Raw genomic sequence first — 21,804 nt, forward strand, 5'->3', positions numbered from 1 at the left:
GTAAAACCATTTTTTTTAAAACTGCTGTTTGTATTTTTTTTACATATATATATATATATATAATCTTTTGAAGCACTCTATTGAGTAATAATTTAAAATAAATGTTTCCAAACCGCAAATGTGAGTTTATTTCATGCTGCATGTAATTCATATTATTCTTAAAAACAGTAGATTGTATAAGGTGTTTGATTGTACTTTGTAATACTATAGTCAGTATAACCATTTCTTTTAATTTTACGCATCTCTTTGTATTCTTTCTGCACTAATCCTTTTTGTTATTATATTAAATTAGTCATAAAGTCTCGTTATCTTTGTAACCAAAAAACATTTACAAAAATCATGAAAATTTTAAAAGAAAGAAACTAGAACCATAAAAATATAATAATTACATTTGGGAAAATCTCTACTGGTTAATTAATTTTTAAGAGAATATAATTATTTATTTAAGACATCGTGTTTCTTGCAAAGTATAACGCATTTTGGTAATCATAAGCATTTTTGTGTTTAAGTTGCAATTAGTTTTCATTTTAAAGTAAGAATAGAAAGACTTAAAGCACTTACTATCAACATTCATGATCATATCATTTTTATCATTTCTTTTTGTAAGTTCTTATTTTTAATTTATTTTCCAAGCGTCTTTTATGTTATAACATATTCATTTCTTCTAATAATAGTGTTGTAATTGAAATACTAAATCAATTTTGTTATCACTGACACTAACGCGGCTGATTCATTTCTCATGAAAATACCTTTTTTTTTAGGAGTAAATTAAAAATAATGCCTTTTTTCAGAACAAAAGGTAAATACAGAAGAATAATCACCGGTTTTGGGATAAGATAAAATGAATTTTCTTTGTTCAAAAAGAAATCTGATAATATTTACTTCTGATTCTCTATAGTTTGAAAAATTCGCTATTGTTGAGAAGGAGGAAAACTCCGATAATAATAATTTTCTCTTACTATTAGCGTGTAAAACTAATTATTTTGTAATCTTTTAGCTTTACCCTCAGCAGAAGTTCTATTATCTCAGATCTTATTTATTTCTAATGTACTAAAAATATTTTTTAAAAATAAAAATTGATTCTATCTTTCTACCTATCAATGCATTTAAAATTTTTTAATGAAACGTATGCACGTGTTTTGGTTCATGCATTAGTAATTTAAGACAATATTTTTTATAGTAAAAACAAAATCTGAGATTTTTTTCTTATAAGATGCATAAGAATGGCTTTTTTGTATTTAAACGATGTATAAGAATAGCTTTGATATTATTTTACAAATTTGATTAACTTGTACACTTGGCTGGGGACAAAATGGAATAACGCTACGGAATTACCCTGCACAATATGAGAAGTTTGACCAGATTTTTACACAAAGTATTTTTTTTTCTGCACAATAAAAATTTTAAATTAATGTAATTTAAGAAGCTTTAAATTGTTTAGAATATTATTTGTACATAAATTAAGAGTCTTTTTATTAATGAAATTTTAATAATTTACAAACTAGACATAATCTCTCTACTTGTGTGTCGGTTGACCCAATATGAAGAAGGCTTGACTATCGGGAGCCTTATAAGGAAACTTATAATTTATACAGCAATAATCAAGTCACTTTAGGAATGTTACAAATCAATAAATTTGTCTAAATAAATATCACTTATTTATTTAAACAAAATTATTCTTATTATTGCAAATTATTAATTATATTAATTAGTGTTATTGCTTATAGAGTTAACTTATAATGTTTCTGAATAATTTAGTATATTATATTTTATTTAAATTGTGGAATATCCATTTTATTAATGAAATTTTAAGAATTTGCAAACCAGACTTAAAAGCGATAATTGATTATCTAGATGAATGTTGCACTCAATTCTCGGGATGACAATAACTTGAATGCAGAAGAAATATGAGCATTTTATCTCATATACGCATATATGTTGGTCTCATGAAGTAATTAAAGGTTACTTTTAGTAAGTAACCCTTTAGTTTCAGGTAAGTTCGAGTTAGAGAGTTTATTGGATCGCGTAATTTATTTTCGATAGATACAGTCAATGGTGTAAAACAGAAATCCACATTCAGCAGTGATGTCCTTGACAATAAATGTTTTTTTTTATCTAAAAGCTATCTAAATATCCCAAATACTGGACGTTTTTCTTTTAACTATTACATTTGAGGTTTTCTCTTTTTCCCGTCACAATTGCTTCTTGTCCTTTTCATTTGATTTGATTATCTTGCTTCAGCTGTAACTGTTGTAACTTGTTCGTAAATTACGTCATCGTCTCTGTGTTTCTATCTGTGATTAGGAGTGTCGACACTGAAAAAGGAATTTTATTTTGGAACAGAAACCATAATGTATATGCTTATTGTGTATCATATGAGCATCTTTTCACTTTGCTTTATTTTATCTATATATATATATATTATAAATTTTAGCTCTTTTTTCACATGAAAATTTTTTTATTCAGTGACTGGGCATGCACAAGACTTCCAAACCAATACTTGGCTTATGAGTATTAAATTACCATTAAATTTAATATATTTTACTGTAAATCTTTATTGAATAATATTTTATCAGTTATCAAAAAAAAAAAAAAAAGAAAATTGCTCGCGTGACAACTAATGATTTTTTATTCTTTATGTTTCTCTCAAATGTAAAGAAATAAAATAAAAAAGTGCCATGCAAGCCTAACATTTAAGCGGCAGTAATTAATTTATTTTGCACATTAAATATTTTTTTCTTATTTTCATCTCCAATAAAAGAGAAAGAAAAAAAAACTAAGTAACACTAACATTTTAAGCTAATAAAATATAATTTATGTTTGACAGCAAAATAAAGATTTTCTAAAATTTTTAACAGAGAGAAAAATTTACATAATAACTTTTTTTTCCAAATTTTTTAACGTTTACAATTGGATTTGCTTAATTCCTTTAAATTCCTTTCTCCCCCCGGTCCTCTAATATCCCTCATTTTTCCCTTTGTTCTAAGCGAATGCAGGGGTTGAATGGAAAATTTTTACCTAGGCGGAGTTTAGTGAAATGGGCTTTGCTACAGACAGATTGATTGATAAGCTAGATGATCAATTGCATAACATGTTGTTCTCCTTCTTTTAAACCTCTATCTTGATCTTTCACGGAGTGCTTACGCTTCTAAGATTTATTTTAGTTTTGCTTCTAAGACTGAAGTACTTTACCCTTAAAATTTAATACGCAAATCTTAAACTGCGTTTTTCAAAGGGTAATGATTGAAGCACAGCTTTGATTTATTTCTGGTAACCTCAAAATTTGCTGAGTCTTCTTCGGTATAGTTATTGATGCATCTTTTCTTACATTTACTTTAAGAATGCATTTTATTCGCTTTATTTATGAGAATAGTGTGTCCAGGAATGCGTAATTTCATACGCATTCGCGTACAGTTCAGTCATTTTTGCGTGTAGTTTAATACTCTCAAATTCCTGACACTGCACATATTTTCTGACACATTTTTCAGGATTTATTCATCTCCTTTTTTAAACAAATACAATTTAATTTTTTAGTTTATGCAAAACAGATTTTAGTGCTTTATGTATTAATATTAAAAACTTTTGTATCGCAAAAAAATGATTAACGAATTATGCAAATTCCTGGAAAGAAATATTAAAAGAGTTTGATTGTTTATAGTAAAGGGAAAACAAACCTTCTACAATTTACAAAGAAGAAAAATCAAAAGGCATCAATAAATGCGAAATTTTTGCTATGAAGTGCTTTGCATTAAAACTTTTAACGATGTAAATAGAAACTAAACAATATGCTAATGTTATTTTAAGGAAAAGTGGTTAATTAGGGGGATTATATTTTTAACCAAAAGAAAGAAATAATAATTAGTCTTCTGCTTTAAATAATTTTATGTTTCGCTTTATTCTAAGCATCTCTTTTGATATAGTAAAGCAGGCATCTTAGATAAAAAGATTGATTTTTTTAAACATACAACAATACAAAATGTGTTTAAATATAATAGAAGGAATAATCGAGAAATCATAAAAATATTGGAAAATATGCCTAACTGAAATATATATATATTTTTAAAAAAAATATTATATATTATAATTTATGCTTTATTATTTTATGAAGGTATTTTGTTCTTAGATACAATGTAATTTATTAATTTTATCTTTACAAATGTTTTATCGATTAATAAGTCAGAAAACTTCTTTCAGAATGAAACAATCAAGAAAAAAAAATAAACAGTCATAGGTTGATTTAATTTATAATGTTAAGATCAATAGCAAAATAAATGGGTAAAATTTAATTATACGTGTCATTTAATGACTAAACTGAAGCACACTGTTTACTCTCCACTTTCTTGCTATCTTAAAATTATGGATTGTAATTAAAGATAACTTCTTCGTCTTAACTTTGTAGTAGTGGAAAAAAAACAAAGAACAGCGATGAAACACTCAGTTGAAATTCTTGCAGACAAAACTTTAATTGAATCTTGGCGTTGTTGAGTTGACAGGATAGAAAACTAAAAAATGACGCCAAGTAGAAGTGGTGAAATTTTGAGTAATATTATCTAAGGTGGGAGTATGTTGGGACATTTTTTTTTATTTTATGTTTTCATTTTTAATATTTTCTTAGACAAGCTGTTATGAAAATCGGGGTTAACTCGCTTTTAAATTTGCTTTGCATTTTAAATTATTCTTCGTTAAATAAGAGTTTCTGATCGCAATTTATTCATGGCAAGCAATCTCGTTTAGACAGTTGAGATTCTAATATATGATGAATTAAATTGGGTGTCAAACAAACAAAACATTCGAAGACTCTTTTAATAAGTGTCCAACTTGTTATGTTAATAAAATGTTCCGAATTTTTTATAAGTCCATTCTTATTTATATCTAGACAAAGACAAAAAAAAGCTACATAAATCTCTCAATCTTTCAACGAAAACAATTTGCATCTTTCATTTCTATAATGAATAAATTATTTCAGAATCTAGCATTGACATTTTGTTTGATTTAATCCAATTACAGAAAAGAAAATATTTTTGTTTTTATAAAAAGAAATATTTACTACAAATCTTAATTTCAATTAGCAAATTGTAGTTGTATTTTAAACTGTTTTTTGTAATCAATAATAAATATTTTATGTTTGATGTGTTTTTCGCTGATTAGTTTCTTCTATGACTCGAATTCTGTAATGTTCAGTTATCCAAATTTTATTATTTCAAATTCACTATTTATGCTCATTCGATCAAATTGTTAGTAATCACTCAGATAAAAATGTATAATAAAAGCGACCAGAATATGGGAAAATATATCTCATTATTTTTGTAAACACCAAAAAATATGCTGATTTTAACCGAAGTACTTTGATAATGACTCTTTGTGAAATTAACAATAAAAATATGGTTTTATTACTATACTGTTTACTGGTAAATGTTACATAATTTGGCATTTTTATAATGATATCTTAGAGCATTGCATTAAAACCCATTATTCAGGTAAATTTACTTTTCAGTTTAGTATTTTTTATTTTTGTGTGGTAATAAGAACTATAATTTTTAAAATGAGAATTTCCAGTACCCAATTGCAGTACGAACTGAACGGAAAAAATACCAAAAGAACATTTTAAATACCGTACATTTTGGTCTTGCTACCTAATCTGTGATTTTTTCAATCAGATATGTCTCTGATGCTTCTAATTACAATTTGTGGAATGAAAACGGTTCATTGGGATAAAAATTTCGGAAAATTGTTTTTTTTACATTAGTTTAAATTGGCATTCAAATCAATGCAGTCTCATTTTTCAGTGGAAACTTCCTCATTTTTCAGTGGAAAGTCATCTTTCTCAAGAAGCACTATGGCTGATTACTTATTAAACATTTTTAAAACTTTTTCTTAATTAAAAACATTTTGCTTAAACTTTTATAGTATATTTTTAAAAATACAGCAACAAACATACATGCAAACATTCCAGTGTCATATTCTTAATATCTTGCATTAGCGATCTTTAAAATAGTATAATATAAACAATTTTTAAATAAACATAATCTATATTTATAGGCTATATTTTTATTAACATATATTTTGATTTCAAGTTAATAGTTAGTTTCTGTAAATTTGAAAAAAAATAATTAAAAAATTTAAAATATTTAATTAAAATTTGACATTTAATATAGTATAGCAAGAATATTTAAAATAAGAATTTTTAATAAAATTGCATTCAAGACCATTGCAATTCGATTCTATTATATTAAGCTGCACAAGTGCAAATGTATCGTTTTCAGATATAGAATCAGTTATATTATATTAATATCTCAATTCAAATTGGAAATAGGCCGGTTTTGTCTCTCTTCAAATCCCTGATTCTCGATTCTATCCAAAATTCCAGGTTTCATCTTTAAACTTCAGGTTTTTTTGCATCATTATTGACGCCAGAGAAATTATTTATTCATTATTATTATATCATATATTATTAAAAAATACATGTTAAATGCAAGAAGGATTTCATGCTTCGTGATCTATTTTTTTCTTTCTTCCAGAAGATACAGTTCTTACATTTTCCGAACTAGTTGATTAATTTCAAAGTAAGTTATAATAACAAGCTAACTAAAAAAAACATCGTTTTTGGTATTTGAACAGCAAATAATCAACGCAGTTTTTTGAATCAATTATACAAATATCAAATGTTTTAAATATTGAGGAACGAAAACTTAATAAAAATTTAGATACAAAATTTAGATGCTTTATAGACAACATTGGGGAATTTTTTTTTGTTGCAGTTATAAAAATACTTGATCTTGCCTAATTCAGGTGCAGAAATTTCAAATCTGAGATTAGTTTTGCTCCTACAGCAGCAATTTTTAATGTCATTTTTAGTCTATTTTTTGTCAAAATGTACAAGTTTAAAAGCGTTAGATAAAAAAAGAAGTTGCATAAATGTTGTGGCAAGCAACTGGGGGAGTTAGAGTTCATCATCAGGATTAAATCTGTACAGGACTCATGGAAGGAAATGTCGTCGAACTGTGCAAGGAACTCTTCCATATTATGACCTGTTCAGAAGTATCTGGAAAAAAATATTAAATAATATGAAATTTTCCCCAGTTGCGTATGACGACATTTTCAAGCATGTATTCTTATGCAATTTTAATCCTGATAATGTACCCTAACTCTCTTAGAAGTTTTGCAATCTTTTGCCATGTAAACTTAGTGATTTCGACAAAAATAGACCTAAAATGCTATTAAAAACTGCAGCTTGGAGAGAGAAATCGATTGGAGACTTGAAAACTGCAATGCAAAAGTATCTAGGATCTGTTAAAAAGTCTCATATAAGAGAAAACAAATTAAATTTTCCCAGTATAATTAACTAATAATTGTTTTTTTAGAAATGTTAATTAACATATGCATTAATTTTTTGTGATAAAATACGTGCCATCATCTATATTTTATTTATTCTTATAAGTTTTTGAAGCTTGCGAACAATTCAAAGATATAGTTAAAGAAAAAGTCTAAAGTATTGTTTAAAACAAAGTATTCTTTTGCAAAGAACAAAATATAAGCGCAGTGTTATATCATATCTTTAATTCATACCTTCCAACTTTTTTCTCAAACTAGATATGATACTAGATATAGTTGATGAGTCTAGTAAGAGAAGTTAAGTTGCCAAAAAGTATCGGAAAAATTCTGTATTTGGTTTTCGAAAACTGTGATTGACAGGTTAAGTCTCTATAAAGAAAATAGGGCTTAAGTTAAAGTTTTCAATTCAGTTGAGAAGGTTTAAGTATAAATAACTTTATGAATTAAAAAATTCTCTGATAATATAAAGCCTACTTGATAGATGCTGAAGTAATTTTTGAAAAATGATTTTAAAATAATTTCATTAATTAAAGATTTCATTTAATTTATTGATAAGTCATATATAATTTTCTCTGATTGATATTGAATTGTGTTACGATCGATTTTTTATAGAAAATGTGTTTCAGTTTCAGTAATGTTTAAGTTTTTTTGAAAGTACTCATACAATTTAAATTGCATTTGATGTAAAACTCCTTTCATTAAGTTTGTTTTATTAATTTCAGTTTTTTTTAATTTAAGGAAGTGAGATAAAAATAAGAGTTTTCAGCATTAAAATATTCACCTATGTCTCAAACTTATTCGGTACTTATATATGATGTTAGAAATGTTTCCCATTGTTTACTTGATTTGTTGTAGGGAAAAGATAGATCGGTACTTCATTTACGTCGCACTATAACTGCACAATGAGCTATTGGCGACTGTCTGGGAAACATCCCTGAGGATGATCCGAAGATATGCCATGCACTCGGTGGGTCTCAGTGCAGTCAAGGATCGAACCCCAGCCCCTCCTAACCGGAGTTCGATTCACTAACCACTGGGCTACCATGGCCCGTTGAAGGAAATAAAACGCTATAAGGATTGACGAAACTTGAATTATTCAGAATTATTCATTAAGTTTTAGTCGTCTATTACGGAATATTGTTAATACTCCTGCAATTCATGTGTAGCTCAGATTATTTAATGAATTAATAAAAACGGATTTAACCTGGGAGAACGTGCTCTTCCTAAACTAATGTTAACACACGCAAGGGTTATATATGGTGGGAAAAAAATCTGGTAAAACTACTGTACTGTATCGAAATAACATTTGTGGTAAAAAAAAAATTCTGGTAGTGAAAACTAGAATATACGATGTTAAAACATTAATTTGGTAATTCGTCCGTCCTTATGGTAACGGTTTACGAGTAATTCTGATTATCAAAGTTATAGTTCTTATTACCACAGATGCAATTGTCGGAAGTATCGTGATAAAATTACCAAATTTTACCACATTTACCAAATATAATTACACATTATAAAACCATATTTTTTGCTATTTCATCAAAATAATTACCAAAGCACTTCAGTAAAAATAACCGACATTTTTTGTGTTCCCAAAAAATCAGAAACACTTTAAATATTACCATATTCTGGTAGTTTTAAAAATGCTTTTTTCTCGGAGTAGAATGACTCTAAATCAAATTCATTCATACTGAAATATCTTCTAATTAGTCACAGATGTCTTTAAGGATGGAAAACTACTATTGAAAAAAGGTGTATGGGTGTCCAGTTTTCTAGTAATTTATAGAATTCATGGGGTCATAAAATGACATCCGAGTATCCTCCCAAGTTATTATTTTACGTGATTCGCCTGATACGAAGACTGAGTCTTTGAAAAACCTCCCTGATTGATATCATAACCAGTTAATAATTCTAGAGCACGTAATCTTGTACAGAAATTATATTTACCCCTATTTTAATGGTATTATTACGATTATATGTGTTTAGAATTATGCTGAAATGCCAATTCCAACGTTGAAGTGATATTTATTAAGTAGGCAGAGAACATGTTATGATAATGAACTCCAGTATAATGTTATAAATTTTGGAGTGCGACAAACCAAAATATTGTTCAAATTTGATTAAATTTTTGCATGTTGCTGAGTTGCACACTACTATAGCATTTTTCAAATTGTATTGCTTAGCAACATGGTTGAGTTTGAGCAAAATCATGGTTCAGTTTGAAATTATATTAATGTTGCTACGGATTTGTCCCGTATTTTGATTTTATCTAACTATATTATGTTTGAAGTTGAACTATTTTTTTTCGCTGATGGCTTATGTATTGCACATTTTTGTGATGTTATGAAAATAAATCATCTGGTTCTTAAGTTCTATTCATAATTCATTGTGTGATTATATTAAAGTATTATGATAAATTCATTTATACAGACTTATATAACAGATGTATTGATAAAAATGGGGTAACGGAAAAAAAATTGTAAAAACCCTGATATACTAGAAGGCTCCATCTCCTATTAACCTAACCTTTGCGCCAACCTCCAGGCTAACCTCTGCGCTTCTTCACAACTTCCAAAGCTCATATTTTTTGGAATTCTATAGACTGAAACAATTTTTCGAATAAAAAGAAATAAATAAGAATGATGAAATGCATGAAGAAAAGGTTGTCGAAATCTATTCGTACTGTAATTGTAAGTAACGAAAGTCAAATTTAAAACTATCTTATTTTTCTTTTTACTTTGTTATTTTTTAACATAATACTTTCGCTTGTACTTCCGTTACAAGTTATTCCGTGCTGATATTCAAATGAGTAATAATCAAATGATATTAGTTTAGCAGACTTAGCTAAGCACTGTAGATTTGAATAACGATAAAAAAAGGGGATTTGCGCATCAATAGAAAGTGAGGTTTTTCGAGTACTTGTGAAGAAAATAATGGGTTCGAGTTTTGAATAAAACAGAGTCGCTAAAATATTGATGAAATGATAGTGGGTTCGAGTACCGAAAAAAAGATAGGGGATTCGGGTAATAATCAAATTGTAGTAGGCTTGAGTACTAATCAAATGATGGCTGATGAGTGAGACTGATTATTGATAGTGGCTTCGAGCACCTGCTGTAGTTGTTGTAGCTCATTTACGTCGCGCTAGAGCTGCACAACGGGCTATTGGGGACGGTCTGGAAAACATCCTTGAGGATGATCCGAAGACATGCCATCACAACTTTGATCATCTGCAGAGGAGATGGCAGCCCCGCTTCGGTAGCCCAGCACTCGAGGTCGCGTACTTATAGAGAGATGCTGGGTTTAAAAATTCAACAAAAGAGATATGGGATTCGAGCATTGATCAAAGAAAAGTAGGTTCGAGAATAGACGAAATGAGGATGGGTTCAAGTATCAATAAAAAGATCGTGGGTTCGAATACTAATCACAAAAGCGTGAAGTGTCTAAAACTAATCAAATGACAGTAGGTTTGAATACCAATAAAAAGCTAGTGGTTTTCAGTACTCATCAAATGATTAAGGGTTGGAGTACCGATAAAATAATAGCTGTTTCGAGTGTTGAACAAGTAAAAGTTGATTTGAAATTAAAAAAAAATATTTGTGTGTTCTAGTAGCGTTAAAAATATTGTGGGTCCGAGTATTTATCAAAAATTAGAAGGTTTGAGAGCTGATAAAAGTATAGAGTGTTCAAGTACCGGCGAAAATAGAGTGGTACCAATCAGGGATGTAATGACCAACCTGAACATGTCACGGTGGGTATTTTATACTGGCCGTCTCCAATTTGTTTACTCTTTGTCGTCCGACAAGCATAATTGTTAAGATTTAATTACAATTCCTTTTGTAGTTAGTAAGAACACTCGATTCGGTATTAACTTGAAATAAAGTAATTATTTACGCAATGTTTAGAGTTTTTCAACAATAAATTCGGATAGATATTACGTCAACATTTTTCCAAAGTCCCCTCACATTTAGTTTTAAATTAGTGTTAAAGTGCTTATTAAACATTGCTATTACTAAGCACTTTAAATCATCGGTGCTAATTATATGGAGAGTAAAATAAGATTGTGCAATTTCGGTTAATTTAAATTTTGTTCCATATATTTGTTTAATTTGGTTAATTTCATTAATTAGAGTTCAGCCAATCACTTTTGGAAGCAACTGGAAGCAACAGTATTTAAAACAACAAGAATTTATAGAAAAGTATATGATGCAGTATTTGAAGCTATAATGTGCGAAGTCAAAATAACAAGTTAAGTGTTATTCGTAAAACAGAGATACACGACATGTAAATTTAATGCTTGGTTTTATATTTTCATTCGATCTGTATTATTTTTACCAATGACAGGTATGACAAAGTGATCAACTTGGGTGATCAAGTGGTCGCTGGTCTAAAGGGCCTTTATGGAGATCAAATGTGACTCCAGAGTGTGGTGCTTAAACTTGGGCAGACACGTCTTTAACCTTAAGAGGCAGTTAATTAAATTCAAATCACATTTTTGCAGTCAACCTGTTAAATTCAAATAATTTTGCTCCTGAATTACATGCAAATTAATATATTTATTTGCATCGTTTAAAAAAAGGTTATTGAACTATATAATTTTCAGTTAAATATATATAGTTTCAGAGATTTGTTCTTGTTCTTTTTTTTCATCTGAAATTTTTCACAGTAAGCATATGGAGTTTCTATCAAGATATGTTTTATTTCAGTATCATTACTATAATTTTAAGAGCTTATACTTTCACTCATTATTTTTTTAAAAGTCACAATAATCTATGTCTTTTACAGATTTCTTTCCCAAAAATTTAAAAATCCATTAATAATCACTTTTTTTCATAGTAAATTAAACAATTACATAACAGTACAGAGTGTCTGTTAATAACTGCTATTAATATATATTTTTAGGCTCCCTGTTAATTATGGATAGCAAAAAATTGCATGTCTAAGGGGTTTCGACAAATGAATATTTCAGTGACAAAAATAAATAAATAAAAAAATGAAGAACGAAAATAAGATTTGTCACAGCACTAGTGAGAAAGATGAAAAACATCAAAACCAGTTTGATTGATAATACTTTTAGGTGCATTTAATAATTATCTTTTTAAATTTTCTCGATTTCAAACAAATTTTGACAATCAAACAAATTTTGATGTTTTATAAAATTTTCCAATCGTAATTTTTCTTGACTTAAATATTTTGTCTGCTATCATATATGTATTCTGACAAATCATTCTGCATATATTAAACTATAAATTAAGAAACATCCTGATAACTAAATTATCATTAAAAGAAATTGTATTTCTATTTTTGAGTTTCATAGTGTGTGATGGCCTTTGCCATTAGCTTACATGTCATATTTGTAGTTTATTAATATCCTTTATAACCATTTTCTATTTATTCATGAAAAAGCTTATTTGTTTGGTAAAACTTAGTCGTTACTGGATAAAGCTAACGTTTCAATCCTAATCAGGCAGATTATATATGTTGATTGCTGGGAGTAAATTTTAAATCAAATCTACCATGGCTTATGAGTTGCCTGCGGTAGAGATGTATTTAACGTAACTAAATTGTAACGTTTAGTTTAGGGTATATGTTTTAATGTAAATTGTATCACAGATGAATTAAATTCATGTTTTGTTACATTGTAGAAGCATTATCGTATTTTTACCTCAAAAATGGTGGCAAGCACTTTACTCCAAAGTGGTATTCAACTACAACAGGTTACCAAGGATAATTCCACTATGAATGTTTTTTTTTTTACCGCTAAGAATGCTTTATTACACAATTGGTGTGCCACTAAGCATGCTTTTTTACACAATGTGTAAAGTAGCTGCAACCAGTTTTTATATTCAGTGAAACTAAAGTTTATACTTACGGTATATATATATATATATATANTATATATATATCAGAATATCTTCGTTGAATCATTTACTCATAATGCATGTGCACTAATTCCTGAAATAAAACTTGTTTGTAAATCAAACATACCTGGTACGCAAATAGAATATTATGAAAAATTCGGACAAGGCTTAACAGAACAGAAGTGGATAGAAATTATACATTATTAAATCATGTAATAAAGTTCATAGAGAGTTAAAGACTTAAATGCAATTATCTTTTTCACTCAACCAAAAAAATAATTTCATATTTTAAAGGCAAACTTAAGTTTTTGTTCATGTGTCAAAGCGTAGAAGATTGCCGAAATGTAACACTAACTGATTGTTGATTGAGAACAGACTACTGGCGAAATCCTAAGAGAACCAACATAGTTATTTTCAGAATGGAAAATAATTCCCGTATAATGTGAAGGTGTATGAGTTTGATTTACGCTTATTCCATTATAAGTATTTAGATTTAAATTACACTATAGAACATGAATGCTTGATTTGGTGTAATTTTGAATTAATGTGTTTTGTTTAACATCCGAATTTTTGGGTTGTTTAGCATTCCATTCACAGAGATATTACGCCCCAGTATTTACAGTGTGCGTTATATGTTTTACTAGTAACTATAGTAAATTTTCAAAACCCGATTGGACATTTATGGCTGCAAAGGTAGCGTTGCCCTAATTATGACTTGATTGAGTTTTTATTAAAAAGTGTTCTTGCAATTATTCTGTAAAATCTTTGGTTTCTTTTTCTCATGCGTAATTTATAAAATTTAAAATATGTATGAACTGCACTTTTTATTAAAGATGCAAAGCAAAACGGTAACGGGAAAATATAGGAGACATCTTTTGCAATACTTATTAGTTTTTTTTGGAAAACCATATATAAAAAATATTTTGTAATAAATTTAATCGCATAATCGAAGATTTTTTTTTCCTAAACATGGATTTAAAACAAATAACAACCTGGGAAATAAAATAAAATACAATGTCAGATGTATTTTTTTTTCTCGGAGAGTAAAAAATAAGAATTATGAAAAAAATGGAAAAAATTGTTCTTTCTCGGTAATAAATTATTTTGTATAGAAATATCTATACAAATGTTGTAAGGCCTTAAAAATAGAACCAAAAATACTTAAGACAAATAACATTCATTGTAAAAAAAATTATAGTACAAATAGGATTTGATTGGAACATTTAAATTCTTCTATCCCTAAAAATAGCAAAACGCTAAATGAAAGCAAAAACGGAAATTAATACATTTTTTTCCTTTTTAAAAAAGAAGCAGTGATATTTAACGGTATATAAAAAAACAATAATTGTTTTTATTCTTAAGCAACATAAACATAACCATTAACTAACATACTCACAAGATTTGATTTGTTTAGTCTTTCAGCAGTAGACTAATAGTAAAGACACAATTTCCAATAGATCACCGAAATGAAACATCACTGTCAGTAATCAGTGAGCGGATGGGTGACCACTTTGATAAGCCTGCTAAAGGGCCGAGGCTGTGTGGTATCAGTACTCGTTAAACTTTTCTACCGCAAAGTTCTAGATTTTGCGCGTATTTTATTGGATTAAGAAACCGGAGGAGACATATCCACGGTAGAGGATCAAAATTATGATTTCATGTCTTCAGATCATTTTCAGGGATATTTCACAGACCTTCTCTAAAAACCCATTGTGCAGATCTACTGCGGCGTAAATAAAGTATTCCCTTTATCATCAGTCTTCATTACAAAATGAATTTTTAATTTACTTTGCAATAACCCAACAAAATAGTTATTGCAAAATAACGCATATTACGATGTTAGCTTCAAATATAGGCAAAAATACACTGTTCAGAATTAGATTGTGTACTTGATTAAGTGTTTTTAAAGTCCAAGTATTAAAAACGAAAAACACTTTCCAAAGTAATTATTTTATCAATTTCACCATATCTATGCGACAACCACCTCATTTATTACATGATGCTCAAATCTTTCCCCATTTTCATTTATGACTTTACACAGATGATTGGAAATTTCATTATAGCTGACACACACTGCTTCGGCTAGAACTTGATCCCGAGTTTGTACATTCTTTGGATTTTTCGATAGTTAGTCCTTTCGCACTCTCAATCTTTGATAACATATATCTCCACATAAAATAATCAAGTGGATTTAAATTTGGCAAAGAGGAAGGTCATTATTCTGCACTGATGAGATCGGGAAAATTCATTCTGGGGTTGCTTTGTGGGCGGGTGCTGAGTCCTTGTTGAAAGCATTATGATTGCCCTCCAAATAAGTCAGATGAAGAATCAATCAAATGCTTCTTCAAGACTTGTTCCAAATGGTACCATGCGTCGATTTTAACTCCTGAATCAATAAAAGGAAGGGGAAGCTTTCCTTTTTCGAATATTACACCCCCATACCATCACTCTCAATGCATTTTGGTATTTTTCTACAGCTAACGCAGCCTTGAGAATGTCGGCAAGACTGGATACGCATACATAATCGTTTTGCAACGCTATTAGATTCTTCATTCTAAAATTACGGGTAAATAGCCGGCAGCAGTCCGTCAATCCGTTACACAAACAGTAAAGTTTATGATAAATGTTCTATTTTACCTTTACGGTTTTAAAACAATTTTCAAGTAGTATGGTCATAAAAGCATGAATACAAAACTATACTGATTTTAATCATTTACAACGTCCATGGTTTCAAAATGATGCAAAAGAAACTTAACTGGACATTTGAGCTAGGCTTTGGAGAGTGCAAAACACTATTTATGTGTTGAACGTAGGGAATATTGTAATGTCAACGCTGGGACTTGAACCATGATTCAGTCGGTCATGAGACTGACAAATTCGTCCTCTCCACTATAATATGCACGTAATTGCAAGGAACTAAGTGGCTTCATTTGTTGGGCTTCGTTTGGTATGATAAAATTCTGGTTGTTTAACCGTATTAGTTGAAAGCAGTTGATAATCGATTTTTTGCATAGTTAACAATTGATAAACGGTTTTTCTCATAGTTAACAGTTGCAATGATATTTATGGTTATTTTACTGTTTTGTTTACATATGGTAAAATAAAAATTAAATAAATTGTTATTTAACCATTTTTTCCGAGAAATTTCTAACAGTGAGGTTTTGATTGTTTTGTAAGGAGAAAAACTATCTCATCTGAAAAGAGAATGTCATAACCAACTTGCCAAGGTAATATTATTGCTCTTTTTAACTCTAAATTGCTTTGGAACGTTGGTAACCCTGTTGATTGTGGTTGTACATTGATTGATTTCTCTATGGCTTCAGCTGTAAATTACCTTGGAATATTACACTCACTGTTGATGATGATATTTGTTTCTATTTGAAATATATCGAACAGAGCATAGATTGTGACTAACCATTTTCTAACAGTTTTGATCATCGTTCGCTGTTATTAGTCTTTTGACTCTCCCTCTATGATGATTTGAACAATTACCGATGCTTCTGATTCTTTTTAGAGTACGAAGAACAAATTATCGGTGAATGCGTCGGTGAATGGGCATTGTAATAACAGATTCCTCTGATAGTTACCTCCGACCTGCTTGCTTTATACATTATTCTGAGCTTTTTATCATAATAATTTTCATTTATAAAAAATCGAAATATTTATTTAATTATTTTAATCAACTTATACAAATTCATTTTTATATGCTAAATATTTTTTAATGCATTATAAACAATAAAATTTTGTGTTTGAAACGTTGAGTCAAATATATTAATTTTAGCAAGGGAATCTTTTAATACATAGGATTTGAAACTTTGTATCAGACTTTCTATTATTTATAAAATATTTCAAATGTATGTATGGAAACTAGATTACAATTTTAATTAGAGTTTAAACAGTATTGGCCAATTATTTTAAAACTAGATACTAATTAAGTATCAAATTTCTTTTTAAATCTTATTACGTAGGTAACATCTGACAAATTCTGAAACGATCATAATAAGCAATCCAAATCTTAGATTTTAGAAATATACCTAACGACGTAATAGAACGAATTACTCGGTAATTCTCTTTAAGTACTCCTGAAAGGAGAACGAATAAGTATTCAAAAGGGAAATTACAATAAATAGTTACACGGTACTGATGGACAGATAGCATAAAGGTCTTAATATGACTCCTAGTAAACTGTTCCCTAAAAGTCACTATCTCTATTGCAAGTGAAATTCCCTGGTATCTTTTAAAGAATGAGATAATTCATCATGTACTGGTGACAATTGGGTAACCACAATTTCGACCTGACATTCTGAAAAGACAACTTTATCTCTTGGAATTTAATCACAAATTGTCTAAGTTCTTCATTGTAATGTGACGCTCGTTTATTTAGGATGCTATTTCATTAAATTATGAGTCAAAATTATTTATAATAAAAATGATTGTCGTAACATAGGTTACAATAAGTAGATTTGGAGGAAGTTCAAGTGTTATGAAACTTCGACCTCATAAAACATATTTGTATGTGTTTGAATGTTGCCGATTAATGTTTCGTTTCTTGCTTATCTTTAAATACTAAGAGAAAGCAGAATCATAATCAATCATTTAAAATGTTCCTGGCACTGCCAGGCAGGAGGTCATTTCGACATTTCGATGCTTCTCGCGAATTATAGAAATTTTTGTATTGCAATTGATGGAAAATCACTTATCAGAAGTCTTATTTAAAATTAAGTAAAACTATATATATATATATNTTGCATTTAGTTATAGTCAAATAAGTGAGATTTTTACCGATTCCAAATTGGTTTTGGTTCGAGTAAATTTTTCCAGACATGGCGCATAACACACAGAAAGTAACGAATGCTTATGATTCTAATTTTCGTTATATATATATATGCATATATATATATGGATGTTCAATCATTGTAAGTAAGTAAAGTAATTAAAATTCTGCAAATCATTGACCAGCTTAGCCTTTTCCGGCACTACCCTCCAGCTTTTTGGCTCTGAAATTGCCAGGGACATTATATTAGAGTAGAATCTGAAGCACTAAGATGCGAATCGTGAAATTGCAAATTTATCATTTATAAGACGCCTAGCCTTTAGCACAGACATCTCGTTAGAGTGGCATCAGAGCCACTAAGACAAGAGCAGAGAAATTACAAATCGATCATTGATCAGGCACCTAGTTTTCAGCACAGGTAATTGAACCCCTGTCCGAAAAAAAAGGAATGGGCAGAAGGAATCAAAAGGAATGGTTGATTACTTACCTAAGAAGCAAATAATATTGCGCTAAAATATTTTAAAGAAATTTCATTTAAAAAAAATACACAATGAAGTATTTTTCATAACTGAGTAAACGAGCAAAGTGGTTATTTGCGTTTAATCAAGTACGTAATTACGTTTCGTAATTAACGTTACATTAAACATTTCTCTGTAATTTCACACAAAGCTTTACACTTTTTAACTAAATTGATTTTAGCAATATCACGTGCTATTTCGTGCCGGAATTGTTAGCTAATATTTTCTGATGAAGAGTCATGAAACTTGAGTACTCTTAAGGTCATTTTTTTCTTCTAAATCAGAAGAATTTTTTTCTTCTAATTTTTTTTCTCTAAATTCATTTGAATTTACCCTGATTTCCTGAAAGACGCATGTGATCTGTATAGTTTAGTTTCAAACTGAATCCATTAAGTGATTTGGGTCCAATATTATTCTTCATGTCATTATATTATTTTAATGACTCAATTTACTCCTATGACTTGCTTTAATGTCTATCAATATGTTCAACATATATATGCTCTTATCGTTTAGAAATAAAGACTTTGTTTCTTATCCATTTCTTTTTTCTTTTTAGGTGTCTATAGCAGTTGGGAAGAATGGTGGACGTACGATGGTATATCAGGTAAATTTCTAAATATAGTAAAGGCTTTAGTTAAGTTTAATCTTGAATTATGTAGCCTATCTCTCATAGATCTATAAAACTTATAGAGGTTCAGAAAGTTTTTTGAATGAATGGAAAATGATCTGATTTCGAGTCTTTCTACTAAATATATTAAATGAAATTAAAGAGATTTATAAAAGATAAAGAGTTCTGAAATATTTTTTCTTATATATGCTAATTGGAGGAGTTTTTAGTGTCATTTATCAGTTTTTAGCGTCAAATCATTTTTAGTCATGTTATACATAATAATTAGAAGACAAATAATAATTAGAAAAAAAAAGATCTATGACACAATCTTCAAGATTTGCAATCAGTAATATTAGATAGTGTATGTCAAATTAAATTTTTTTTAAAAAAATTTAATTTGGCAAATGTGTGAATGACGTTTAAATGTTAAAAATAAATAAAAGAAATTTACAGTGCGCCAAATAAATGGACCACTTAGAATTACTTCAGATCTAATTATGGGATCTTCACGCTGTAGGACTCATTCTTAATGGTTTGAAAGCGTGATTTCAAATATGCTAATTAATTAGTGCAGAGGATATTTTAAATTACAGAATCAGTCACAAAAAACGAACTTTCTCTAAATAAAGATACCTATTTTTTTTAAGGAATTCAGATTTCTGACCCTCAAAATGTGGGGGATAGCCGCAAATTGGGAAATATGGTTCCTTTCGTTTGAATATGAGATCGATCCAAAGCTCGGACTTTCTAATGTTAATTTTACTTTTTGCGTTATTTTAAATTTCTCGAGAAATTTTCAAGCGAATTGAAAACTTTTTGCACACAACTATACAATTCATTTATCCAAAGATAATTCAATGAAGAAAAAAAAAACTTTTACTAAATGCACATTATTTTTTATTATTTCATTAAACAACAATCGAAACATTTTTGAATTGCAAGGTATACCATTTTTTTCATCATTTTAAAGTATGTAATTTCACTTTTCAAAATACAAAATTTAAACTAAATTGATTGAAAAGTTAATGCGAAATAGAATTTTGAATACATTATTTCCTTAAACTTCAAACTTCTTACAACTTCAAATGACATCTGATTTTCTGGCTTCGACTTTTTTGGCTATGCTTATTTTCCCTAAAATAATCGATAGAAATTCAATTTTGTAGTCGTTGTTGTTGTGTCCTCCAACGTCTCTAATAGTCTGGATAACATTCATTCGATTTTATTCTGTTGTTTGAAAATTATTAAAATAAAATGTATCCTATATTATACCGTAAGAAATAATTCAGTATGTACTATCACACATATAAGCGGCAACTTGGATTTAGGAATCAGTATGACTCATGACATCTTACAGTTTTTTTACGAGCGAGGGTTCACAATAAAAATGCGATATTCGACAGACTTCATTAAGACAAATTTTTTTTTAGAACTAACTAATTAGGATGTTTTTAAATGACATTAGAGAGCCGTGATGTCTCAGGGGATAGAGCGTTCGCTTTCCAATGAAGTGAACTAGGTTCGAATCCCAGCGATGTGAATTTCGCATCCAGCTCTCACAGACCACAGTGCTGACGCTAAATATACTCAGTCGTAGACGGATCAAGGGTTAGAGTCTCCTTGCCGTGAGGCTAACCGTGGGAGGTTTCCGTGGTTTTCCTCACCATGTAACGCAAATGTGGGTTAGTTCCATCAAAACGTTCTCCACGAAGGTAAATTTCTCCCAATACTTGATCCATGAGTTCCCTTGTCTTCCGGATTGAGCTCAAAATTGCAAGGCCATGGAGTTGAATAACAGTAGTCGTGAATCCAAAATTGGGTAGGCTGTTCAGCAACAGTTAGAAAATTAAAATATAAAATTAAAATTATATTAGTGATGGAGGTATTAGAATTTTAATTTCAAGATATATCGTCAGAAAAAGTCGATATTTCATGATGAATAACGTATCAAAAATAACTCTGACAAATGAGCCCAAAATATACGGTATTTAAACAATTCATTTGATAATTTTTCCGTTCATATGGTAATGGTTTACTGGAAATTCTGGTTTTCAAAATTATAGCTCTTATTACTATACATTTAATAAAAAAATACATAACTGAATATTAAATTTAACCGTATAAATAGTTTCAATGCCATGCTCTATATATCATGGAAAAATTACCAAACTTTTCCACATATACTTAATTTTATCGCATATTAGTAAACAATATTTTATTGTTAATTTTATCAAAATTATTCCCAAAGCTCTTCGATAAAAATTACCGATCTCTTTTGGGTGTTCCCATAGAGCCCCAATCACGCTAAATTTAACATACTCTATTTTGTCCATACTTTTTTTCTCAGTGTAGGTTAACTAACTTACGGTATATTTGAATTGGTCAATATTTTCGTTATCTAAAAACAATACATCAACACTAACAATAATACCGTTTTTGATATTTATTGTTGTCGATTATGCTTACGATTTTATCGTATTTGATAATTTTCGATTTATATAATACTCATGTCCAACTGTTATTCGATATCTGTCACACATTCAGTAGGTGTCTGAAGACATGTTATTCACGATATGAAATGGAAATACTTTACTTAATATCGTTTAACGATATTATAAAATATCGATGCATCGCTATATATCACCCAGTTTCAATTGGCATAGACTACTTTAGAAAAAGTTTTAAATAAAAACTGAAACATATTAATTGTGT

General features: G+C 29.0%; 1 protein-coding gene across 4 annotated transcripts in view; it reads left to right on the forward strand.

The window, feature by feature from the left end:
* LOC107451043 (carbonic anhydrase-related protein 10-like) overlaps positions 1 to 21,804 on the forward strand; it is a 346,734-nt gene that overhangs the window by 158,267 nt on the left and 166,663 nt on the right. For all 4 annotated transcript variants that reach the window (XM_071187551.1, XM_071187554.1, XM_071187552.1 and 1 more), the window contains exon 2: positions 19,039 to 19,086. In XM_071187551.1, coding sequence (XP_071043652.1) covers positions 19,039 to 19,086 — 48 coding nt within the window. The remainder of the gene's footprint in view (positions 1 to 19,038; positions 19,087 to 21,804) is intronic.

The sequence above is a fragment of the Parasteatoda tepidariorum genome, chromosome X1 (genome assembly GCF_043381705.1).
Source record: "Parasteatoda tepidariorum isolate YZ-2023 chromosome X1, CAS_Ptep_4.0, whole genome shotgun sequence".
Taxonomy (NCBI): Eukaryota; Metazoa; Arthropoda; class Arachnida; order Araneae; family Theridiidae; genus Parasteatoda; species Parasteatoda tepidariorum.